The following is a 27,502-nucleotide window of genomic DNA, read 5'->3' on the forward strand; positions in this document are numbered from 1 at the left end:
AGTGTCGTCGCGACCACCTTTCCGAGGGGACGTAGTACACTCGCGAGTCTACAAGTACCCTTACGATTCTTTAACGTCTACTCTACTCTACTCTACTCTTGTCTGCTCTCGTTACCACATCTCCACGTACATACGTCATTGCAAATCCCATCCCCCGTCCTCTTTCCCACCCACCTGACCACCCCCAACTCACCTCGTTCAAATGTTGTGTTACATCCACTACACAAAATGCGAATTTTGTCAAGTACAAAGTGTCCGAGTACCCACACCCACACACACAAGCTCGGCGAATGTGGACAGAGTCTTTCGCATGCAAATTTGCACAGTGATGTTTGAAAGTGATGTTTAGTTTTGTACTAATTAGCTTCTACATACATACATATATTGTACTATTGCATATTAATTTCCACTCGAAAAAGTTCACTCTCGAATGCTTTATTTACATTATCTGCTTTGATTCAAAGCGTTCAAATACATATGTACGTAATTATGGAAGTTTTATATTAATAAACTTCTTCAAATATAAATACAAAAATCTTTATATTAATTTGTATGTATGACATACTTGAGTTTTTTTACTAAAGTTTTTTATATACATTTATTTTTTTTTCATTACAAATTACAAAAAAAAAATGTACATAAAAACTTTAGTAAAAAAACTCAAGTATGCCTATATATTGTATGTATATGTATCTGAATACAAATACATACATATGAATGTTCGCAATTCGCGGCCCCAGTTTTTGACTTAAGATCAACATAATTTGGTATACTATCTCAAGGTATTCCAACTTTAGCAAGTTTCGGAAGGACTCGAAACTACTATGGATCGAAGGGCTCCCATTCTACTGAAAAAAAATTTTTTCAGAACGATTAATTAACATTAACGTTTTTAAGCATTTTTGTATAATATGTATGTTATGTATGCCCGCTATTTAAATCTTTAGTTTTCAACTTTGACTCGCCAAATTTTACCCAATACTCAATTTGAACCGTAAATAGATTTTGGAAGAGGGTTTTTTAGAGCCCTTTTTTAAAGAATTTTTCAATTTTTTATCGTCGGGAAGTTTTTTTCCACTATGCAATGCAATATCTCGGAATCTTTTAAAGGCATTTTTACCAACATTCGTTTGTCTAAGAACGCCAACTAAGCCCGAAATATAATATTCAAATCTAAAATCCGACATAGTTTAAAAATAGGTTTCCTTTTTAAAAATGATACAAAATGAAAATAGATTTGTGTTAATGATTATGAATACTGTTTAGATTTTACTAGAAAATTTGCACAAAATAAGCAAATTCTTATTAAAGTATGTAATTTTTTTGGTGACCCGACAACGTCACTCACGACAATGCCGCGCCAATATTGTCACGCCGACAAACGCGCGCATAACAAAGCTGCGCAAAACAATCCATCAATGCCGTGCTGAGAAATCCGCCCCGATAATGCCGCGCAAAATAGAACTACAAAATTAAATAAAAAGTTCTTTTTGATATTTTTATTTTGCAGGGCTGATCATCGATGAAAATGTACATTGTTGGAGGTTGATGGCGGATATTTAAAATATCATGTTGTATTAATAATTTCAGTTTTAGAGCCATCAATTTATTTATATAGTATTTAATTCCGATTTTTTTTCTAAGCGTTATTTATTTTATTATTTTTTTTATAATTTTGTAGACTGATTATGCTATTTAATTTTTTTTTATTTGTGGTTGGGTTCACTTGATTCCGAGGACTAATTACGAGTATATTTTAATTTTTATTGGATATAAAATATAATACATAGAAATTAACTTTTCTGTCCGGCTGTATCAGCGCGGCATTGTCGTGCGTGGCTTTTTTCGGTGTGACATTGTCATACGCGGCTTTTTCGCAGTGTTCATTTTTTCAATCTCGTTACCCATTTAATGGATTTAGGTGGTTTTTGAATAACATTGACTTTACGAAACAAATCGCCTTAATTATAATATAATAATTAATTAACAAATTTATACCGAAATCGCACTTTTTATATAATACACATATACATTTAATGGACTTTTCTGATTGCAAAATGAAAAATCTATTAAATAATGTTAAAAAGATACGCTACATAATAAAATTATTTTTTTATAAAATAAACAACTCATATGACCTTGAATATTTAAATGTAGAAATATTGCGAAAAAAAGAAAGTATATGTTACGTATCTTGTTTGCCAATTAAAAACTTTGACGTTTATATTCTGCAGAAAGTCTAACATGATTTTTTTTTTAATTCAAAGAACAAATTTTGTACTCAAATTTATTTTAAAAGCAAATAACATATACCGAATACTACTACATACATATATAAATTAAATTAAATTTAAGTAGTCAATTTGAAATTAATCACATAAATTTGATTTAAATGAAAAAAAATTGTGACTAATATGTACATACATATTTTAATTAGAATTTAATTAAAAAATAGTCGTTATAGTCAAAAACAGAAAGAGAGAGAGAGAGAAAGGGATTCAAAATAAAATAATAAACTTATATAATAATAAAATAAAACATGTGGGATCACATATTACATAAATTATTTATAAACAATTATTCCTCAATTTATTTGCAGTAAAGCGAGGAATATTTAAAAATCTTTAAACCAAATAAAATGCTAAAAAATCTTTCCTCTTAAAAATTCCTACCACACACACACAAATAAAACATCAGAGAATAACAAGTGCTATTAAATTATTTTCCACAGGTAAAACAATGTGAGTTGAAAGCTAACTTAAAGATGATAACTACATTATTGAATGGTCTATCGAAAGCTTGCGTGGATGAGTAAGCTCTGTGAAAGTGTTAACAGTGTCTAAAAACGAATACAAATGAGAGGAATTTACCTATTTTATTGTGATTGTAATTAGTTCGATGCAATATGAAACACCCAGTATTTGGACGAATTGAAGCTGGAAGGATGCTGTCCTGGGATGATTACAAAGGATCAACACCATCCAAAGACTTATTTGCATGGAGAATTAGACAACCATTACTATTGGCACTTATGGCTGCTAGTAAGTACCTTTACATGTATGCTAAATTCAGCTATTAATATATATAAATCATCAATTGTACTATTAAATAATACATATTAAGGTCCACTTCATATGTACATACATATTATAGCAAATGTCTGCACAGTGGAAATATCATTAGTACATTGTCTATGAGCATGTTATAGATATGAATAGACCCATATACTATAAAACGATATTTTCTCATTCAAGGTCTGCAGATACATATTTAAAGGTCTATTCATATTAGCATAGCACGTACCGGCAACTGCACGTAGCACATAAATTATTATATATATATATATATATATATATATATATATATATATATATATATATATATATATATATATATATATATATATATATATATATATATATGTGGATGAATGCGTGAATGCGCATGCGCCTATGGAATATATGGGTGTCCCGACAAAACCGCGCAGGACAAAATCGCTTGGATGAAACCGCGCAGCGACAAAATAGCGCAACGCATATATTGGCAAAGATAAGCAAGAAAATAAATACAAAAACAAGTAATATGAATGTTAATAAAAGGTCTAATGTATAAGAAAAATGACAAAATAAGAATCGTTTTTGAATTTGTGCCGATCCTTCGATATTATTTTAAATTTAGGACATAAAATTATATTTAATATGTGTATTCTTGTTATTCAAGTTTCAATAAAGTGTGAATAAATTCAAAAGTACACTTTCAAAATTATTAAACGATTCTTATTTTATCATTACTGTGTTCTATCGGATTTTTGTTATACTTAAGACCTGTTATTAATATTTATATTATTTGTTTTTATATTTATTATCTTATTTATACATATATGTATGCGTTGCGCAATTTTGTCGCTGCGCAGTTTCGTCCAAGCGATTTTGTCCTGCGCGGTTTTTTGACTGCGCCGAATATATGTATGTACATACATATGAATGTGTCCATAAAGAATGTACCAAAGAATACTTAACGTACTTGCTGGTCACGTGCATTTGCCGGTACGTGCTGTACAAGTATGAATATACCTTTAATCGTGCATTAGAAATATTCAATTCTTAATTACACGTTCGACTTAATTGCAATTTTGTTCCTGTTTTCACATTCTATCAGAGCATTTGGGTAACTTTATTTTAAAATTACGTATCAATTCCATTCCAAAACAATTAGATCTTGTAAAGCCACCCATTGTCAGAACAGTTGCTGATCTCTAAGATACCACTGCAACAGAAAAATCGCTAGAGATTTGTCTACCGATCCTTCTGCAGTCATTTTTCAACGTTAAGACTCGACTCGTGTAATTGGAATATGCATTGATATTTATTGTACGAATTCTATGCAATCAAATTTCTATGTAATCAAACTATCTTATTAAAAATTCAGGTATAATAATTGTAAAATTTAGTGACTTAAATCCAGATAGCCATAATACGTACTGAAATTGCGACATACGTAGACTGCATCCTTGACATTAAATACGTCTCATACAGAGATTAAGACTAACCCACACAATTCTGTAATGAGATAATAAATGAGATCTATGAGAACTGTGTATGAATATATAATATGTATGCTGTAGCATATAACTAGTTAGTAACCATTTATAGTTTTATATAATAAAAGCGCGCAACAATTCAATCTCCATAATGGTTTGAAATTTTGTTTCTTATCATGTATCAATTTGAATTTTCAATTGTCCATACAAAATATATCAATTTCCAGAATTGTAGTAAAATCTATTTATAATAGATATCTTATATAATCGAATTCAAAATAGACGTTCTGAAATAATGCTTGCTTTGTTATTAGCAAGACTGTGGAGTTGTAACTTTTTTAATTGGTTCCAATTTTGGAATTATTCGTTTTTTTTTTATATGTAAATATTGTATATTTACGTGTAGGGATAATTTTGCGGCGACAGTAATTCAGCAATAAGTAATATAAGTAGAATGAGACGCAAGTCTTTGTCTTTTTCTTATGTTTTGGTCAAATAGCATATGTATCAGTGGTTAGCGTGTAATGCTTTCGATTGTGTGGTCATGGGTTCTATCCTTTTCTTTGTTGCTAGCCAGGCCTTGGATATGTGACTCTAAGATCGATCGTTACATTCAGAGCTTGCCAATTTATCTAATATCATTGGAAATGGTTCCAACAAATTGGCAATCCTGTTGTATTTCTCGCAAAAATTGAGTTTATATTTTCTCATAATTTGCTGCTATTTAAAATGATGCAAAAATTTGTCCAAATATGCCTCTGTGATGATAGTAATTTTTGGTGACCGATGTTTATAATTGACCTTGACTAAGGGCCGGGCCGCACCGTACAACTTTGTCGGCCGACTAGTTGCGCGACACAAAAATGTATGGAAATGTGTGCGACAAACAAGTTGATGGGTGTGGCATGTCCCATCTACCTGCATGCATTGGTCTAGTCACCCTCAACCATGTCGCTCGCAAGTCGCACGGTGCGGCCCGGCCCTAAGGTGCTAATAGTTATGTACAATGTTTACAAAAGCCGTCGTGTTAATAAAAATTGGTGTCTACCTTAAAATAAATTGAGAAGTTTGCCGATTTAAAAAATGCAACAATTTTACTAATTTCATGTACATACGTATGTATATGTAAGCATTCCTTTTATTTTTCATTAATATGTAATACCGTCTTACGGAATCCTAACTTATAAGTATAATTAGTATAGCTTTCTTTCGCCTGAGTAACGCCGGGCATCACCGGTATTAGTTATTTCTGAATCATATTGCAACGTAGAGATTAGGTGATCGGAACCGCTAGTTTACTGATCACCTGATCTCACGTTCGCGCCAAAAAGGCCTCGACCTATGAATAAGCTGTATACAACAGCCAATAAGGTGTCGCGACCCATCGACCAATAATCTGCACAGAGAGGATCCGATGGGTATAAATATTAGACGGTTTGCAATAAGCTTCATTCAGATCAGGCTGATCGATGAATCAATAACTATTAACTACCTCTACTACACTGTGCGTCTTTCAATCTGACCTTGGAAACCCCTCTACACGTTAACGCTACAATAGTTTGGATAATTCAATTGAACGATACAATACGTAAATAATTTTGTAATATGTACGTTTAAAATTTCATGTATTTTAAATATTTACTATTGACATACATACATATGTACATATCTTCATTGTACTAATTAAAATATTCCAGTTCTCCAGTATACTAAAATTATGTACATACATACATATATACTTGGGAATGGTATTACACATATAAGAGCAAAAAATGAAAACAAAACATCTTGACGTTTTTAATTTTTAAAATAGGAGTTGATGTCGGAGCCGGAGTCACGTTTTTATCGACGAGGTTATCAGACTTATCTTGTTTTATTCACGAGGTTATCAGACTTATCTTGTTCTTTGTTGTTAATGAAGCTGTAAAAAGAACTAAAATTTCAACTATTAAATAACCTGCTTCAGTTTAATTAATTAATTTATGTATATTAGAGCTTCCTAGTTGAATGAATCCAACCAGACTTAGAACTATTCGGAGTCGAAGTGGATACAAATTCGTTTTATTGAATTCAAAATTTTATTTACTTAATAATACATATGAATATTAAATTACTGACTAAGAGTTTAGTTTCATGTATTTAATGTTCATCATAACCATTCACAGCCATTTTCCACCCACTGCTGGATGAAGGCCTCTCCAAAATTCGACTCTTTTTGGACAACTCTCATCCGTATTATCGCACATTTTTTTCTGATTTTATCCATCAACGAAAATAAAATACTGTGTAGTACTCTACAGATATATTCGAAATGAGTACGATTTAACAGTACATTAAAAAAAAAATTTCGCATTTAATAAATATATTTCTGTTCAATAAAAAGTGTTAAATTCAACAAAATTTTATTTCTAGTATGAAATAAAAAATATATTTCAATCAATTAAAATTTAAAAAAATTCTTAATTCTTAAGATTACATACATATATACCTATAATACATAGTGGGCCAAATTGGACGATTGCCGGTTGAAGCTTTGCCGATCCTACATATATAACATAATAATATATGTATGCTAGATCTTTAATGCTCAGCGTTAATGCGCATTTCATTCATTTTAGGTCACTTTATATTTTTCCGTTGTGAATTATCAAGATATTATATGCTGACTAAATTAAAACAATGCATTTGAATGTAATTTTTCAAATGATCAAGTATTTTCTTATTTTTATTTATTTGTTAGAGGCTTTTAGTCTTAATGCTTATTTTATTTTTTTAATGTAAAAATATTACATTAAAAGAACATAAGATGTGTTCTTCTGTTTTATAATATGAAAAATTCTGTTTTTTTAATATACATATGAAAAATTATTTTTGAATTGTATATTTATGTTTTTAAATTATATAATACTAGAGTTTTTACCCGGCTTCGCTCAGTATTTGTAATATAAACCGCTTAAACATGGCCAATCTAATAGCAAACATTTTATTACATTTATTTGAATTGTTTTATTTTATTTAAATTTATTTGAATATTCATCTGTTCGATAACGTCACGGATTTACGAACCAACATAACATAATACTTACATACTTGCAAAGTCTCTTTAGAAATTATGTGTATATTAAATATATTTTTTACAAAACTCCTTTACATTTCACTTACGATTAAAATTCAGGAACAAATTTGCCTCTTATCCGATCGTTTTCATACTTTGCCATATTGCTCATTTTGGTCATCAATATAAGTAAATGTATCCTCCGTCATTACGATGGAGAAAAAATATCGTTTTAGACGCGTTTGAAATTTGAATTTCTGAAAAGTGCCTGACGTTTATCCAGTTTTTAGTTTTGAACATAGATAGCGGCAGTAAAATAAAATTATTGGTATTTTTATTCAAAATAATAATTTTATATACAAATTATAGAACAGGTATGTTTTTAAAAAACTTTTTTTATATTGATTTTTTAACCTAACCTCTTCTTAGTTGAGAATTGATTTTTACTAACCTCTTCTTAATTCAGAATCGTTTTTACTAACCTCCTCTTAGTTCAGAATCGATTTTGCCGTCTGACAAAGTTTGGGTTCTTATCCGATCGTTTTCAAACTTTGCCATTTTACTCGGTTTGGTCATCAATATAAGTGGAAATGACGTCCGCCATTACCATGGTGAAAAATAATCGTAATAGCCAGCAGCATAGCTCGATCGTTAAGCTTCTGCTTAGCGTCGAGAGGCGCCGGGGTTCGATACCTGGCCCGGGCCTCGAATGAAAATGTATTTTTCAGAGTATGCTGTTGGTCAGACCTGGATTTGTGACTCCAGGTTGATCGTTTCCTATCAGAGTTTGCCAATTTTCTCTGATTTCATTGTTGAAACGGTTTCCGGAAAAAAAATTGGCTAAAAATCCTTCCTACCTTCTATGTCACCACTATTTGATGTATGATTAATGTACAATAAAAAAAACTTTTTAATGTACAACAACAAAGTCTCTTTAGAAATTATGTGTATATTAAATATATTTTTTACAAAACTCCTTTACATTTCACTTACGATTAAAATTCAGGAAAAAATTTACCTCTTATCCGATCGTTTTCATACTTTGCCATATTGCTCATTTTGGTCATCAATACGATACGATAGAGATAAAATATCGCGTTTGAAGTTTCCAAATTTGAAATCTGGGTGACGTCTATGTAGAGTTTAGTTTTATACATAGATGTCGGTAGTAAAATAAAATTTATGGTATTTTTATTATAAATAATATTTAATAAATGCGGTAAAAATTAACTTTTACATAGAAATCTTGAAAGTTTCGGAGGTGTATTTTGTAACGACTCCGCCAGTTTGATCGGTCCAAAATTCGACATAGGACCTTTTAGCACTAAACCCAACGATTTATTACACACACTTTTTCACCGACGACACGCATTAATCAGATATTGTTAATTTAACATACATCCAGCTTATGCGGTCCCAAGAGGCGGTCCCTAGGTTGACCCAACGTCATTAACTCGACTCTCCATCACCATCCCTTTTTATCTGCGCCTCTTATTCCCGTCATTATTTAGTGTTCTATCACGCCACTCGACACATTATCCCGCTCCGAGTGCATTTATCTTACTTTACCATTCCGGAAATAAAAATGTAACGTTGATCCGTTCAGATTTATATCTCTCGCGCGTTGATATTGACGCGCGACGAAAAATTGAAGCGTGCCAGTCGTGGAGGTTGGATGGTGACCCTAATTATATTATAATTGGGGTCGACAGATGTTGCAAACGTGGGTTTCGTGAGCCGCGTGTGTGCGATGTGCGAACAACGTTGATTTATTACTAAGACGTTGTGTTGTGTACGGATTGATTAAAACGGTGCGAACGAAACTTGCGCGAAAGAAGCTCGACATTCTTAATCATATTGATTGAAATTTAATTATGATTGATAAGCATCCGGGTTGACATCCCACCGCTTAACTTATAGGTGTATAAAGTTTGGCTTCATGAATATTTTCGATATTATTCCTATAAACATAAATATTTGAACGTGACAAAAATTTAAAGATAAAAAAATGTTTTTTAAAAATTAACCTCCACTATATTTTGTTTATAAAATTAAGACAATATATAAAAAACCTAATTAAAAAATCACCAATTCTCTCCGTAAACTTTGATCATGAGTTTGGCAAAGTGCTCAATCTGCCATAGCGAGAGGGGGGGGTGAAAAGGAAAAAAACGATCAGAATAGTGTAGACAAATGGGATAGTGTGGACGATAGACGTCACCGTCAACGAAGATGCAGTATTTTCAAATTTTATTTTATTTTTATTTTACATACATATATACCAGGAAGGCCTTACAGGTAAATCCCAATGCGCCTTCCTGGCCAATTACAAATTACAATTACAATTACAAAATGCAGCATTTTTATTACAAGTCGTTGAATTACGAGACACTGAAAAACTCGAAAATTAACGAGACATCTATGAATTGTACATAAATTTTATTGTACATTAATCATACATCAAATAGTGGTGACATAGAAGGTAGGAAGGATTTTTAGCCAATTTTTTTTCCGGAAACCGTTTCAACAATGAAATCAGAGAAAATTGGCAAACTCTGATAGGAAACGATCAACCTGGAGTCACAAATCCAGGTCTGACCAACAGCATACTCTGAAAAATACATTTTCATTCGAGGCCCGGGCCAGGTATCGAACCCCGGCGCCTCTCGACGCTAAGCAGAAGCTTAACGATCGAGCTATGCTGCTGGCTATTACGATTATTTTTCACCATGGTAATGGTGGACATCATTTCCATTTATATTGATGACCAAACCGAGTAAAATGGCAAAGTTTGAAAACGATCGGATAAGAACCCAAACTTTGTCAGATGACAAAATCGATTCTGAACTAAGAAGAGGTTAGTAAAAACGATTCTGAATTAAGAAGAGGTTAGTAAAAATCGATTCTCAACTAAGAAGAGGTTTCCTCTTGATTGATAAATCTAGGAACGGGCATTTTAAATCTGTAAGTGATTCTATAGATCAAAGATATATTGTGGAATATAAAAAAAAAAAAGAATTTGAAGAAAACGGGAGTGAAATTTTCATCTCGTAGATAATTATTTTTTAATTTAAAATTTCTTCACTTTGTAGTTCGATTATATTTAATTACATTACAAAATGTTGCAGATGGCTCCATTTCCAAATTATAATATAATATTACAGATGATATCGAAAACGTAGTATTATGGTAAAGAAAGGATGTATTGTTAATCGTTTTCGAAAGTAAGAAACAATATACAGAATGGAACTTCCATTAATCGAATACGTGTATGGAATAGAAAAAATTACTTGGCATGGATTTATTTTTTAAAACGTAACATAACCATTTCCATTACAAAAACAGCAAACTCTTGTTATATTTGTTTGTGTATATTTACATATTAAATCGTTTCATTTAAATTGAGACTATCGTATTGTTTGATTAAATTATCAACCCGTTTAGGTTATTCACTTTAAATTATAGTAAACTAGTGTTTTCGCCCGGCTTCGCTCGGTATTTTTAATATAAACCGCTTAAACATGGCCAATCTAATATTAAATTTATTTGAATTGTTTTATTTTATTTTAATTTATTTGAAGATTCGTTTGTTTTTTTATGAAATTTTTACTAATAAGTCTGAATAAATTTGAGTTCTTATCCGATCGTTTTCAAACTTTGCCATTTGGCTCGGTTTGGTCATCAATATATGTGGAAATGACGTACGGCATTATGATGGTGAAAAATAATCCTAATTGACACGTTTGAAAATACTCTGCCATATTCCTTCTTGACGTCTATCTGTCACCTGTCTATCTGTCTATTTAGTCTATCTGTCTATTTAGCCTGTTAGACGAATGTACATGATTAAATTGAATAAATATATAAAGTTAAAAAAAATTACACACCTAAAATGTCGCCAGTATAATTAATAATTCAATTTATTTACTTATTAAAAACAGTAATATAATATCTATGTATATATTTGAAAAAAAAAACATTAACCCAAAAAAATATCTACATATTAATTTATTTATCCATTATATATTAACCCCGACCATAAGTGCCACTGCATGTTGCCCAAGGCGATACCTATGATCAAACTTTTGTACATAAGTACCAAATACCCTCATTACATATTATATAATGATTATACACAAAACCAGAGTTGAAAACAATGTGCGACAATCATCGCCACTCAACTCTTCCACTGCAGAAGCCGCTATAGCATCTTCGTCATAATATGTAGATGTTCCCCTTCCCAATTAATTCGTTTATTTTATCGAAGTAAGCCAGTTATCAATAGAATTTTTGTTATTCATCCGCAAGAAAAGAGGAATTTTATTTAATTCTCATATAAAAACAATTTAATATATTATCCCTATTAATTCAATTCAGATTCGTGTAAATACGAGTAAATGCTAGTACGAGCTTTTAGCTCGCAATTTTACCGATTTAAAATTCAGCACACTCCCAATTAACCCTTTTAAACGAAAACAAAAAACAGTGTGGCCAGAACACTATCCCAATAAACATGTTTCAATAGAAAATACTCAATATAAAATAGTATTAACAATGAGAAAAAATCCCAAGTGAAAATACGTACTTTTGACTTTTGATTTGAACTGGACGACTACTTAGAGAGATTTGAAAGCTGAAAAGTACTACAAATGAAAGATAAAATACCCGACTATTGATTATAATATTCATTTTGAACAGGAAATTGACAGAGTTTGAGACATCGACCGAACAATACCAAGATATAGAAAAATCGAGCGATTTAAAAACCACATTTATCTCTGAATCTCGAGCCAATCAACATTTTTTATTACCAGATTCGTGTTTACTGGGCATAGATCTACATATAAGAAAAGTTATATCTCGTCTCTGAACCATTTTTCGTGTCGAACAGTGTTATTGATGCGAATTAACAATTGCGAAACACTTTAGATTTTATCTATTTAGCAAAACTTTCACTCTCGCTTATTTTAAATACAATATTAAATTATTTGAAAATGAAAATGTTTCAAATTAATTTTTATACGAAAAAACAAATGAAAATTCTTAATCGTTTTTCCAAGCGAATATTGTAAAATTTAGCACGAATAACAGACGACGAAAACTTCAACTAGTTACCAAGAAACTCATTGAAACTACAAACTTGATGATTCATTATACTTTAAATTACATTTATAATTCATTATAATGAGACTGGCTGTTTCTATTTGATAAATCACTGTACATATGTACTTAGATAAAAAAAATCACGGCAGTGTCTACAAATTTTGTTTTGTGTTATTTGTAATGGACAGATTTAAAATCAAATTCCATGAAAAAAATCTATTCCAAATATAATGATAAAGTTTACAAATTAGTCGTATTTTCACGAAGCGAAAAATTCCATTTAACTTTTCCTGAAGAATGTTTTGATGAAATTTGTTACTTTGGTACGCCTGTCACATCATGCACATTTTTTATAATTAATATATATATATATATATATATATATATATATATATATATATATATATATATATATATATATATATATATATATATATATATATATATAGCGACTTTAGAACGCAATGGTAATAACTCCCAAAAAATCTTAATATTCATGGCGGCGATTGAAAGATTTCAATAAATTAAAACTGAATATAAAAATGATAGCTTTTTCAATTCAGTGGACTATCTTTCAACTGCTATTTTCTTTTGCTTTTATTTTATACTAGCTTTATTACCCGGCTTCGCTCGGTATTTGTAATATAAACCGCTTAAACATGACTAATCTAATAGTAAATATTTTATTAAATTTATTTGAATAGTTTTATTTTATATAAATTTATTTGAATACTCATTTGTTTTTTTTTATTAAACTGACTATCACGAACATACAAACATATATTGTAAGTCTCTTATAAAAAATTATATGTACACCCCCGGCGTCTGCGCCCCCTAGGGCTCCATCCTCAGCGTCTGCGCCCCCTAGGACTTCGCCCTCGATGCCTACGCCCGCGGGAACTTCAAATCCTTTCAATCGGAAAAAAGCGAATTATTTGTTCGATGACGCCACGGATTTCTACGAACGAAGGACACATACATACATACATACATCCAAATTCTCTTTCCAAATTATATATTAGGCTAGTGTTGAATTTGAATGGGTAGTTTTGAAATGGAATTGATACCTATTTTGGAGTTAACACTAAAAAAATATTTGGGCTGAAAATGGCTTATAAAATCTAGTATGATAAAAGGTTCGTAAAATATCGCATAAGAGACGCTCTCAGTCCAAATTCAATTCAAAAAGTTCAAAATAAAAAAGAGAGACGTCAAATAAGCGACAAGAACGCCTCAGCCACAGATCGAACACTGCATCGGCCATTTAAATTTTTTTAAATCATATTTTTTTTATTCATTGCATAACCTCATAGTGAAGTTAAAATATACATATAATATATGAGAGATGATGAGAACATATAATGCAAATTTAGTATGAAAATGGCATTAAACGGTTATAGTGTGGGGCGGAAAGTCAAACAAACAAGGCTACTGGCTATTGTAAATGGGTTAGCTGTCCCCGTTTCCAAAATTTTGAATTCTTCAACTTGTTTATTACGATTATATTTCACCATCGACTTAGCGGACCCGATTGAAATCTCTATCGGCGGCCAAACCTCGCAAATGGTAAAGTTTCAAAGCGATCGAAAGAATGTAGGAAGTTTGTCAGACCAGTTGGCAAAGTCAAACTTATAAAAAACTCATAATAAAAAAGTAACTGCCAAAACTGTTTATCCTGTGAGTTGTGAATGGGGTGGTAGAGAGATTTGGTAGAGAGCATTTGAATAGCTAGCTGTCATTGCTTCAATACGACACAATCTTCCGATGCAATTTTGAATGTGTTTGTTAATGATTATATAGTTAGTTTCAAAGCGATCAGAAGTTTGTGAAACTAACAAACAAAGTGAAATTGATAAAAACTTTGTAATAATTATGATTTGTTTACATAATATTGCCAAAATAAATAAATATGTAGAATGTCATGCATAAGGGCCGGGCCGCACCGTGCAACTTTGTCAGCCGACTAGTTGCGCGACACTAAAAAATGTATGGAAATGTGTGCGACAAACAAGTTGACGGGTGTGGCATGTCCCATCTACCTGCATGCGTTGGTTTGGTCGCCCTCAACCAAGTCGCTTGCAAGTCGCACGGTGCGGCCCGGCCCTAAGGTGCTATTTGGACAAAAATGGGTTCATCATTGTATATTACAATGGCTAACCTTTTTTTTGGCTCTCTAGATTTGTAATAGACAATGGTGAACTCATTTTTGGTCCAAATAGCACTGGGTCGCGCCGATCTCTTGTCATGCACAATTGAAGTGATGGGGGTAGGGCGATTGAGACGTGTTTATTATGCAGGAGTGTTTATTATGACAGCCGAGAAAGAAGTGCTGTAGCAACTTTTGAACGAGGCCGAGTTGGTCCCAACTCGCAGGAAGGTGACCGAAACTTGACCATGCTATAAAATGTTAACTTTAAAGTTGTAAATGCAAAAATAGAGATTACATATAGTCAATTTTTATTTATACAAAATATCCTTTTACTTTTTTTTGTCTCAAGGCATTCTATATATATCCACCTCCGCAAATATCACACTTTACCCATCACGCATCGAAATATCAGAGGCCGATCGAAAGTGACTCACTATTTTAAAGCGTTTCGTTTCACATCCAGTCAAGACTTACCCTTACATTACTAAAAATGCTAAAACTTTAATATGCTCTGATAACAACGTCAAATCAAATTGTACATTTATTTTTAGGATGTGGCTATTTGTACATACGTTATCGACGAATTATTGGCTATTTGTACATAAAGTATTGACGAATTATTGGCTATTTGTACATACAGTATCGACGAATTATTGACTATTTGTACATAGTACATAAGAAGATTATAAGAATTAGGATTCAAGATTAATAAATTATAAGATTAGAAATTTAAAGTCGATTAAGAAACTTTTCCTTCAGCCGCTGCACATAACCTAAAAGCGTAACATTTGACAGTGAAAGTGACGTTTGGTATAAACTTTTTAAAAATCAACAAAACGTTATGTGCAACGGCCGAAGGAAAGGTTTCTTAATCGACTTTAAATTTCTAATCTTATAATTTATTAATCTTAAATCCTAATTCTTATAATCTTCTTATGTACTATGTACTGTATGTACAAATAGCCAATAATTCATCGATACTGTATATACAAATAGCCACATCCTTATTTTTATTTAAAATTTATATATACATACATACATAAAAAAATATGTCATGTTACAGGTGTAGCTGGTCTACGAGACATCCAAGTGTCGGTTCCTGAAGCAGCCGCTGCAGGAGATACAGTAGCACTACATTGTCGATACGATCTAGAATCGGACATCCTGTACAGCCTCAAGTGGTACAGGGGAAGGGACGAATTCTTTAGGTACATCCCGAAGGAGTTGCCACACACCAAAGTTTTCCCACTGGAAGGAGTCGACGTAGACGTAAGTACTTTTCGTAATATTATTGGTGAAGAATATGTTGGCCATCGATTTTAATACGAACAAATTTATATTTCATTTTTATTCCCTCGACCATCGAGAAAACACGACACATACACAACACTTTTATAACGCTGAAGTACTGAATATTAAATTTTATAATATCTGCACGTTTTAAAATAAATTAGCCATAACTAGAGACCCGTATTTTGGGCACTTTGCTATTAAATGCTTAATTGATGCTAAAATTCGGAATCGATGCTAATAGATGCTAAGTTCGTAAAATATGCGAATATATGCTGAAATAACAAACAAAAGTGAAATTTGCATAAAATTTATAAAATTAATAGACAATTTAGAAGGGTCTTCCTATCCCTTTGCCCATTTATTATGTGAAGAAATTGAGGGGTAAAACAGAGCTTGCAGTTTACCATAGACGGTGTTTTTCCTGTCGAAACCAAGCAACTGCTTTTGTCTACTACTGTAAACAGAAGAAGACAGTTGGAGCTGTGTATCCAAAATGCTGCTCAAAAAAGCGTCTTAAAACTAGACTCGCACTCAAGACTAAATGAGACAAATCTATTCCTCCGTACATTGAGTAAACTATTCAATTTATCTGTGGCAGCTTCAAAATCTAATATTAATTTTAAAGAAACAGTTTTGTTTTTTTAGAAACCTGCCATTGTTTAATGTATTAACAGAGGCTCAATGTTTGCAAGGATATCAGCACTTTTTAAACAGTTAATAGAGGATATAAAAAGTGAATCCACGCCGGATATATTGCTATTATTGATGGCAACAAAAATTAAATATGAAGAGTTTGATTGTGCCGCTCTAAAATCTATTTGGTGTCCCGTCAATAGTGTGGATGCTGAAAGGTATTTTAGTAAATATGTACAATATAATTGTTACCGATCGTCGCACGAATCTCAAAAAAGAATCTGTTGAAATATGCTCCATGTTAAGTTTTAATCAATTTTAATTGGTATTATATTTTTAAATTCATATTTTTTGACTTTGTACTTTTATATTCATGTTTTTTTCATTGTAATTTTAATTTCAAAACATTTTTGAATTTTTCTATTATTTTTTAATGGTTGTGTTGTCTTTAAATTGTATATATGTATATAAATTTTATTAAAATTCATCGAAATTTTTTATTGTGTAAAATTAAACTCTTCATAAAAATATATGCTAAATTGAACATTTTTAATGCCCTAAAACGCTAAAATGCAAAGTTAAAATGCTAAAATTGACAAAGATAGATGCCCAAAATACGGGTCTCTAGTCATGATATTTCATCGGGCACAACACTAGTTTAGTATAAAAATGCATGACGATTCATGAAACGCACTCGAAAGGTTTGTGTCGAAGCAATCGATATTTCAAGCTCAGTTTCTCCGGGAAATTATGATTTGAATATTCTGAGTCTGAGCTTAATTGTCCGTCTCGTGCCGAAGTTCAACAAAAAGCTCACTCACAAATTGACTAACATTTGCCAAAAGCTCGCTAAGTGTTCCCTATTTCTGTTGCCAAGTTGCTTCTGCAGAGAGTTGCCCATAATAATTTCACGCTACTTTACACTTCGTGCTGTTGAATTTCCCCGGCCATATTTTTCATTTTATTTTATTTTTCAATTATAAAGTCAAAGTGGACGTCCATACGACAATGTCGACCGTAAATATGTATGCACATACGTGTGTACGTACACATGTATATTGTACGTATCCAAGAGCGGATACTGTGTACCATAAATATACACTTTAGTAGGGTCATTTAGTGTTACGCCGAACATGAACTGCAAGCTTCCGAATGGAAAATCGATACATTGTTCATTTTTTATTTCATCTTTAGGCATTTTTCTGAATGTTCGAACAGCCATATTTAAGCGACCAAACAAATTATCGAAAAAAATTGGATAATAAATTCGCATATAAATAGATATGTTATGTGCTTTTATAATAAAGCTTAGTTTGCGTTAGTAATAGTATAATACATACATATGTATGTATATCGTAAATCTTCTTATTTTGGCTTATGTCCTTCGTAGTTATTATTTTTTCATATTTGGTATTATATTTATTTATCTATCACATTTTATACCAGAAAGGTCTTACAGGTAAACCCCAATGCGCCTTCCTGGACAATTACAAACAATTTTTTTATTACGTTTTTTATACGTTTGAAAATACTCCATTATCGTTCTTGGTGATGACTATTAGCACACCTTAAGTGGGTCACGTAGTTCTACGTTTCATATGAGCTTGACGAGAAATACGGGATACGTAGTACTACGTTATTCTAATAGTATATGGAGATTTTTTTATATGAGTTTGAATTTTGAGGGATTTTTATAATATATTGTATTTATCCACGCAGCTTTGTGATTTTGCACGCTACCGTTAGTCGCCGCAAAAAAAAATTGCCTGCTTAAGGTGTGTTAGTATTTATCCACACTCTTCCGATCGTTTTTTCCCTTTTCGCTACCCTCTCGCTATGTCAAATTTTAATTGTTTAAACGACTATAAATTTTTCTTTTTTCACTCTATATTTTATAAAATTTGCATTATAGGCTCTCTTTATCTGTCTTATATATTTTTACTTCACTCGTAGGTTGTATAATGATTGTTAAAATTAATGTTGAATAGCGTGGTGTTTCGGCCAAAAGTCGAATGACGTTTATATCTAACAGATCCGCCGAAATAACTAATCAGGTTACTTCATACAGGTTTACATATACATAATTACTAAATTACATATCATCAAAATTGTGGACACTTCGACGGTTTGTTTTTAGTTATAATTTATATTGAACTCAAATTATTTTAATTTTGAAAGGAAATCCGATTAACTAGAAAATTCCAAATTTATAAAAAAAAATCAAATTAACCCTGTTAATTAAATATTTATAATGAACGAATTTATCGTATTATGATTTATTTAATAAATATAATATCTTCGTAAGGATCATTGGAATTTAGTAGAAGTCCAGTTTAGAATATCATATTTCGACTATTCTTGTGGATTAATAACAAAAATTCGTTTATTTTATCGAGGTAACCCAGTTATCAATAGAATTTCTGTTATAAATCCACAATAATAGTCGAAATATAATATTCTAAACTGGACTTCTACTAAATTCCAATGATCCTTACGAAGATATTATATTTATTAAATAAATCATAATACGATAAATTCGTTCATTATAAATATTTAATTAACCGGGTTAATTTGATTTTTTTTATAAGTGGAATTTTATTTAATTCTCATATAAAGATAATTTAATATATTATCCCTATTAATTCAATTCAGATTCGTGTAAATACGAGTAAATACTAGTACGAGCTTTTAGCTCGCAATTTTACCGATTTAAAATTCAGCCCTTTTAAACGAAAACAGAAAATAGTGTGGCCAGAACACTATTTCAATAAACATGTTTCAATAGAAAATACTCAATATAAAATATTATTAACAGTGAGAAAAAATCCCAAGTGAAAATACGTACTTTAGACTTTTGATTTGAACTGGACGACTACTCAGAGAGATTTGAAAGCTAAAAAGTACTACAAATGAAAGACAAAATACCCTCCAATTGATTGTAATATTCATTTTGAATAGGAAATTGACAGATTTTATTTATTTATTTATTTATTTATATATATTTTAGCTATCAAGCTAATTTAAAAAAAAAAATACATCTTAATTATTATACTTAACTCTAAAATTTATAATTAACTTATATGTACTGTCCCTCACAGAGGTGTCTCTTCGCACCTCGCAGGAATGCATCCATGTTTTTAGCAGACCTGACGCACTCAGGGAGGGCATTATACATGAGCACACCCCTGTGAAAAACACCCCCAGCCGTCTTATTCTTTCTTACTCTACTTACAACTAGTTTGTCCTTATTTCTAGTATAAAAACTATGTTTATCTCTATTCCTTATTATATAATCATCAAAATACTTAGGTAATAACTTATGATCTAACTTATAAACAAAAGACAATGTACTAATATTTAGACTAATTCTAATACTCATCCATCCTAATTCATCTAACATACTTCCAATACTCTTAAATCTACTCACATTCAAAATAGCTCTCATAGCTTTATTCTGTATTTTTTGCATTTTTTCTAAATCTTGGCCACTAAACAAATTAAGCACAGTGGCACAATAAACCACATGTGGCAAGACAATTGAATTAAACACTAAAATTTTACTTTTTTTACTTAAAATATTTCTTAATCTACATAATACACCAACTTTTCTAGCCATTTTTTTTATTATATAGTCAGCGTGCATTTTAAAATTTAGTCCTGAATCTATGTATACACCTAAGTATTTTATATTTTCAACTTTTTCAATTAACTTATCATCAATTCTAATTTCATTCAATATATTTTTATTTTTACCATTCAACCACATCATTTTTGTTTTATTCACATTCAACTTTAATTTATTTTCACACAACCAGTCATTCACATAATTTAATTCTATATTTAAAATCTCAGACATTACATCAACATTCTTTCCAATTATATATATCAATGTATCATCTGCAAACAAATGTATTTTACACATCTTAATTACCTTAACAATATCGTTTATATATAATATAAATAATATGGGTCCCAATTTGGACCCTTGCGGCACTCCATGAGGTGTTACAAATTCAGAGGATAACACCTTATCAATTTTTACTCTTTGCCTTCTATTATTTAAGTATGATTGAAGCCACTTTAATACTATACCATTTATTCCTAACTTATATAATTTTTGTAATAAAATATTCCTATCTACTGTCTCGAACGCTCGCTTAAAATCTAGAAAAACTGCTCCAACAACCATGCTAGATTCATCCATCGTCTCCATCCAATCAGAAACCACCAATTGGATAGCAGTTTCTGTTGAATGTTTCACTCTAAATCCAGACTGTTCCACAACCAAACAATCATTTATACTAATGAACTCTTTCAATTGAATCATAACGATTTCCTCCAGCATCTTCTCAACAATTGGTAACATATTGATGGGCCTCATTTCACTGGCTTTATTTTGAGACATCGACCGAACAACACCAAGATATAGAAAAATCGAGTGATTTAAAAACCACATATATCTCCGAATCTCGAGCCAATCAACATTTTTTATTACCAGATTCGTGTTTACTGGGCATAGATCTATCTCGTCTGGGCATATCTCGTCTCTGAACCAAAAAAAAAGTCGTTATTGGTCGAACAGTGTAATTATAACAAATTCCCATATTTTCATATCCTTGAATAGATGTAGTTTTACGTCAAAATAATATAAAAAAACCATAACAATATTTAGAAACAAGTATTTTTTATTTTTTTTGCACACTTATGTATAAAGTTTCATGTTGATTTTAAAATGAAAATTAGCCAAAACACTCTTTTTAATTTATTATTTTTTTTATCTTTATCAGCTTGGAAGATCGGGACCTTCAACCGTGGTCCTCAGGAGTGTGTCACCTTCTCAGTCAGGACGATACAGATGTGAAGTTTCAGCAGACGCTCCATCATTTCACACCGCCATGAAAGCCAGCTACATGCATGTAGTAGGTCAGTAACCAAAATTATTGAAAAAAAAAATTAGTTATTGAAAAAAAATTCTAAAATTAATTTTAAAAATCATCTTCCAATAGAACTTCCCGATTCGGCGCCGATAATATACGCCGACAAGATCAAAGTTTCTGTCGGCGACAGTCTGAAGGTGCGATGTACTGCACCACCAGCTCATCCACCGGCTAATTTGACGTGGACGCTGAATGGAAAATCGGTGATTCACTTTTTTCATTACTTTGAAGTAAAACTTCTTTACGGACGGTAAAGTGAATTTTTATGATGCGATAAAAAATTTCCAACAAAAACAAAACTTAAGCAGAACGACAAATAATGCACTCCTACCTTCCCCCCCCCCTCTCTCTTCCATTCATTAAAATTACCTCAAAAATATAACTAGTTTCTAACCTGCTATATTTATGTATATACGAAGGTTTTGCTAAGGAAGTTTTACTTTTATAGTGTAAAACGTCATTTCAAATTTAAAAAGTATGCCTCTCATATATATGTATGTAGATCTATTTTTATATATGTATGTATGTACATACTTTTTTTATATATTTTTAATATACATATATAACAATACATACATATTTATTTACATATGTTACACCCGATTCGTGAAATTGCTCATTACTAACCTCTTCTTACTTTTTTATATTGTTTATAAATGGTGTAAGCCGATTGATTGCCTTTTCCACGAAAGCATCAAAATATCTACCGATTTCATAAAGTTGTTTCGTTTATTTTATGAATAGAAGCAAAGCCGATTGAAGGTCTTTTTTGTTTTTATTTTTTAGCGAGCTTAAGTATTTTTTTAGCGATCTTAAGTATATTTTTAAATCTATACCGGATGTGAATTAAAACGCTTTAGCCTAGTGAGTCACATTTTTGACGCCTATAGGTTATTTGACAAAGTTTGACAACCTCCGCTTAACTTCTGATTTTTAACCAAACCAAATGAAATTTCATTAATTACAGCTATTTTTTTATATATATAAACTACTTTATTGTTAAAAACTTTAATGAACAATTCCTTTAAGAAACAATAATCAACGACCCTAACTCGTTTGCGAGCTCTAGCTGTAACCGAATCGGTACAATAGCACACGGTAGATGAGTACGCAACATCCTCATCAACTCGAGCCGATTTCCAATCCGACTTTGTGCCAAATAAACCTGTTTTAAAAGTTATTGAAACCTCGCGGCAAGCAACGTCCTCGAGCCAAATGCGAGTCTCCTTTGATTCGTCGCAAAAACGGACACGCAGAAAGATTGCTGCGAGCTCGCCTCGGAAGCTCGCGGCACGCTCGCGAACCAATAAACGAAACTGCATCGACTCAGTTACAGTTACAGTTCGCAAGTGAGTACCCGTCTCTACACTTCTCATGAACAACACTCACGTTTCTTTTTATGCGGTTTATATTTAATGCAAGCTCTCAAAAAAAAAAACTTTTTTTGGACGTTATAACCAAAAAGTTGCACCGTTTTGGTTTTTTACATATGATACGTGCAAAATACGGTGTTTTTCGAGTTTTGAATAAAGGCGACGTTGTCATATGTCCGTATCGGTGTTGAGGAAGGTGGAAGGTGGTAAGCCCAACCGGCCTTGTTTTATGCAAACTCAGGCTGCGGCCAGTACAATGCGTTCCAAACCAGCAAGATTGGGTGTTCCTGGGTGATATCCCCTCATTTCTAAACTTGAATGAGCATATTGGAACAGGGTCTACCTCACGGCACCGAAAGTCAAAAGATCGAAAAAACAAATATCGGAAGCCAAAGATCGAAAATCGAAAGATCTGAAGTCGAAAGATCAAAAATAAGGGTGCATGATAAACGGTACTTTGTATATATAATATATATATCAGTGGAATGCGGTGAAATTATCTCTCTTTTTGTCATACAGCCTTGTTTAATGTGCGCGCGCAGGATACGGGAGAAAAAAATGTTCCTCTTGTTCCTCTTGTATCCTGCTCGCGCAAATTAAGTGAGGATATACGATGGGGGAAAAGAGAGTTTTACCGCACGCCACTGATATACATATATACTAACCGTTTTTTATATGTATGTATGGTAAATGAACATTTTCGATTTTTTTGACTGTCGGTGCAGTGACGGTCAGCCATTGAAACGGGCATTGGAACACATCCTTACTTTTTCTTAAAAACTATGGAACGCATTCCTAATTTTTCTATATATCGCATAAAAAGCAATAGTGAGTGTAATCATTTTTAACGATTTCATGAAATGAACAATTTAACGAATTGGGTATAACATATAACATACGTGTTGATTTCCTTTGCAATTAACATTTGTAACACTGTCCGACAGATAAAAGGCACGTTGATCACCGAAGACCGGATGGATCTGGTGCCCACTAAGCTATACCAAATAAACCTGACCAGGAAGACCCACAAAGACCACGAAAAAGTCGTTGACGAAACCAAAACCAACAGCTACTTTGACAAAAATTACGGAGAACGTTGGATTTCAAGCGAATTTGTCGCCAACGATCGATCGTTGTCTGCGGATCCGAGCAGCAATTTGGAACCTTTTCCAACGAAGTCCAGAACCGACAATGAAATCGTGAAAAAGAGCAGTGAATCAGTCCTCGTCATACCGATAATCCAAGAGGTTTTCATCCAGAACCAACTAAAGATAGTCTGCAGGGCCGTTGTGTTTTCGTTGTACAGCGCGGAAGCTCAGCTGATCCTGGACGAAGACAGGCCTCAAATCGCACAAATTCTAGGCAACACGCAAAATTCAAACGGTAACTATTCAAATAGAAAAAAAATCAAAATGACGAGTGATCCAACGGTTCTGTTGGTAGTTAAATAAATTAACTATTTCATAATTGAACATCGGAAGTCTTTCTGAAAGTTTGATTCAAAATATTGGTCATTTCATAGCTCGAATTCAATAAAATGAATTTTAATCAGATCTGGTTTCAACAAGACGGTGCCACTTCCTATACTAGTCATAGAACATTTTTAATATCTATGCAATATCAAGTTTGCTAATGTTTCACTTTACCACGTTTATAAGAATTGATTTTGTATGTCAATATTTTTTTTGTTTTATCGAAACGTACTAATTCGAGTAATTCGGTAAATCATTTTAAATTGAGTTCAAAAATTATTTTGTCTATGATCGCATGAATGTTGCAAGAACGAGATGAAAAAGAGATGGAGATCGAATCACTCCATCTCACTCGCTCACCCTGACTTACGAGTGATGGGCATTTCACAGCAAAAAAATTCGCTAGATTATACATATAGTTATACGAATTTTAATGCAATAAAAATAAAAATTATTAGAAAAAATATCCGACTATTGATTTTAATATTCACTTTTTGGCACCGTTTTGAGGACAGATTTAGAATTAAAAACTGCAAAACCATTTAGATTACTTTCTTTGGAGTTAACAACGTTGAGCAACAAAAAAATTAGCGGAACTGAAACTAATCAATATTTACTAAGTTTGAATTACTTAATTTGAATATGACAATTTTTTCTGTTGGCTTGTTCTCGTTCAATAGATATGAGCGTTTAAAAAAATGAGCAATTTTTACAGATTTTTGGCTTTTGCAGTATTTAATTCAAAATTTAGTATTGCTGTACCAAAAGTGAGTATCAATAGTCATATGTTTTTTTATAATGATTGTGATTTTTTTTATTGCTTTGAAATACTAATAACACTGTTCGACAAATGACGACTTTTTTGTTCGACAAATGACGAATAACAAAAATTCTATTGATAACAGGCTTACATCGATAAAATAAACGAATTTTTGTTATTAATCCACAAGAATAGTCGAAATATGATTGTGGAATGTTATTTAATTCTCATATAAAGATAATTTAACATATTATCCCTATTAATTCAATTCAGATTCGTGTAAATACTATGTATGTAGTACGAGCTTTTTGCTCGCAATTTTACCGATTTAAAGTTCAGCACACTTCCAATTAACCGTTTTAAACGAAAACAAAAAATAGTGTGGTCAGAACAATATCCCAATAAACATGTTTCAATAGAAAATACTCAATATAAAATAGTATTAACAGTAAGAAAAAATCCCAAGTGAAAATACGAACTTTAGACTTTTGATTTGAACTAGACGACTACTTAGGAAGATTTGAAAGCTGAAAAGTACTAAAAATAGAAGATAAAATACCCGACTATAGATTTCAATATTCATTTTGAACAGGAAATTGACAGATTTTGAGACATCAACCGAACAACACCAAGATATAGAAAAATCGCGTGATTTAAAAAACACATATATCTCCGAATCTCGAGCCAATCAACATTTTTTATTACCAGATTCGTGTTCACTGGGAAAAGTCATATTTCGTCTCTGAACCATTTTTCGTGTCGAACAGTGTAATTAATTATCTAGCAAATTTTAAAAAGCAAAAATAAACCTTTTTACGTAATATCAATTTTGCTAATATTTCACTTTACCACATTTATAAGAATCGATTTTGTATGTCAATATTTTTTTTATTTTATCGAAACGTACTAATTCGAGTAATACTAACTTACGAACGATGGGCATTTCACAGCCAAAAAATTCGCTAGATTATATATTTATACGAATTTCAATGCAATAAAAATAAAAATTAATAGAAAAAACAGGTGACTATTGATTTCAACGCTCACTTTTGGCACCGCTTTGAGAACAGATTTTGAACTAAAAACTTCGAGACCAAAAGTCTCTAAAAATTGCACATTTTTTTAAACGCCCATATCTCTTATACCTCTTAACGAGGACAAGTCAACCAAAAACATTGTCATATTCGAATTCAATGGGTCAAACTAACTTAAACAAATGAGTAAAGATTGATTAGTATCCCATCCGGTATGTAAAAAATGTGGTTTTTTGTTGCTCGATGTAATCTAGAGAAAACTTCAGTTCCTAAAAGACATCATTCAATGTCAATGGAAAATTGGGATGATTATCGGTAAAATTGTTGAATTTCACTTATAATTTTCAACATCTGGAAGACCAAACTTGGAATGCAATTGCTAAAAATTTTCATCAAATTCAGTAAATATTTAACCTCTCGAATCAGTTTTTTCTAATTCGAGACATATTTCATATATTAAACCAGAATTAGGGGGGGGGGGGAATTCTCATCAAAAACTTAACTCTATTTTTGGAAAAAAAAACAAAAACATACAGATTGGCTTTTTAAAAAAAAATCAAACTTTCAGACAATAAAGATTTCCGATGCTCACTGATTTGGTTTTTGTTTTTTTCTATAAAAAAACTTCCTACCAATACCATTGGGATCGCTTTTGACTATTAACATACATAATTACATAAAATTAAAAATTTCTCAGGTTCTACAACGATTTCTACACATTTGCTAGCAGCATTCGTTTCATTCTGTGCGTTAGTTAAGCATCTATCGAGCTAACGATACAAATATTATAAATAAACTGAACGTTACCTGTGAAGGATGATAATAATTTTTCAAATACTTAAATGTGATACATAATCAAAAAAAAAATGTTTTTTTTAAATAAATGTATTTTTGTTTGTTTCGGAGTGCATATTTTAAATCAGAGGTTCTTGAAATCGGGGATACGAAATTGTTTAGTATATATAATATAATAGTAATAATGATGACGTGAATAAGAACCGCTGTTTTAAATCATGAAGGCAATCACTAGTTGTCTAGTAAATAAATAAATGAATAATTTAAACTATTTATATGTAAATAAATGTTTTTTGGAAGTAAGTAATTGTGATACATTAATTATATAATATATATTATGTGTAATAAATTGATATAT

At 31.5% G+C, this 27,502-nt stretch overlaps 1 protein-coding gene across 1 annotated transcript; it reads left to right on the top strand.

Moving 5' to 3' along the window:
• Positions 1-27,502, top strand: LOC143922575 (uncharacterized). The gene is made up of 7 exons (XM_077445882.1): positions 1-54; positions 2,732-3,041; positions 15,911-16,116; positions 21,561-21,696; positions 21,780-21,913; positions 24,028-24,466; positions 27,047-27,502. The coding sequence occupies exons 2-7, from the start codon at positions 2,906-2,908 to the stop codon at positions 27,121-27,123; spliced, it is 1,128 nt and encodes a 375-aa protein (XP_077302008.1). The 5' UTR covers positions 1-54; positions 2,732-2,905; the 3' UTR covers positions 27,124-27,502.

This window comes from Arctopsyche grandis, chromosome 1 (genome assembly GCF_051622035.1).
Source record: "Arctopsyche grandis isolate Sample6627 chromosome 1, ASM5162203v2, whole genome shotgun sequence".
NCBI lineage: Eukaryota > Metazoa > Arthropoda > Insecta > Trichoptera > Hydropsychidae > Arctopsyche > Arctopsyche grandis.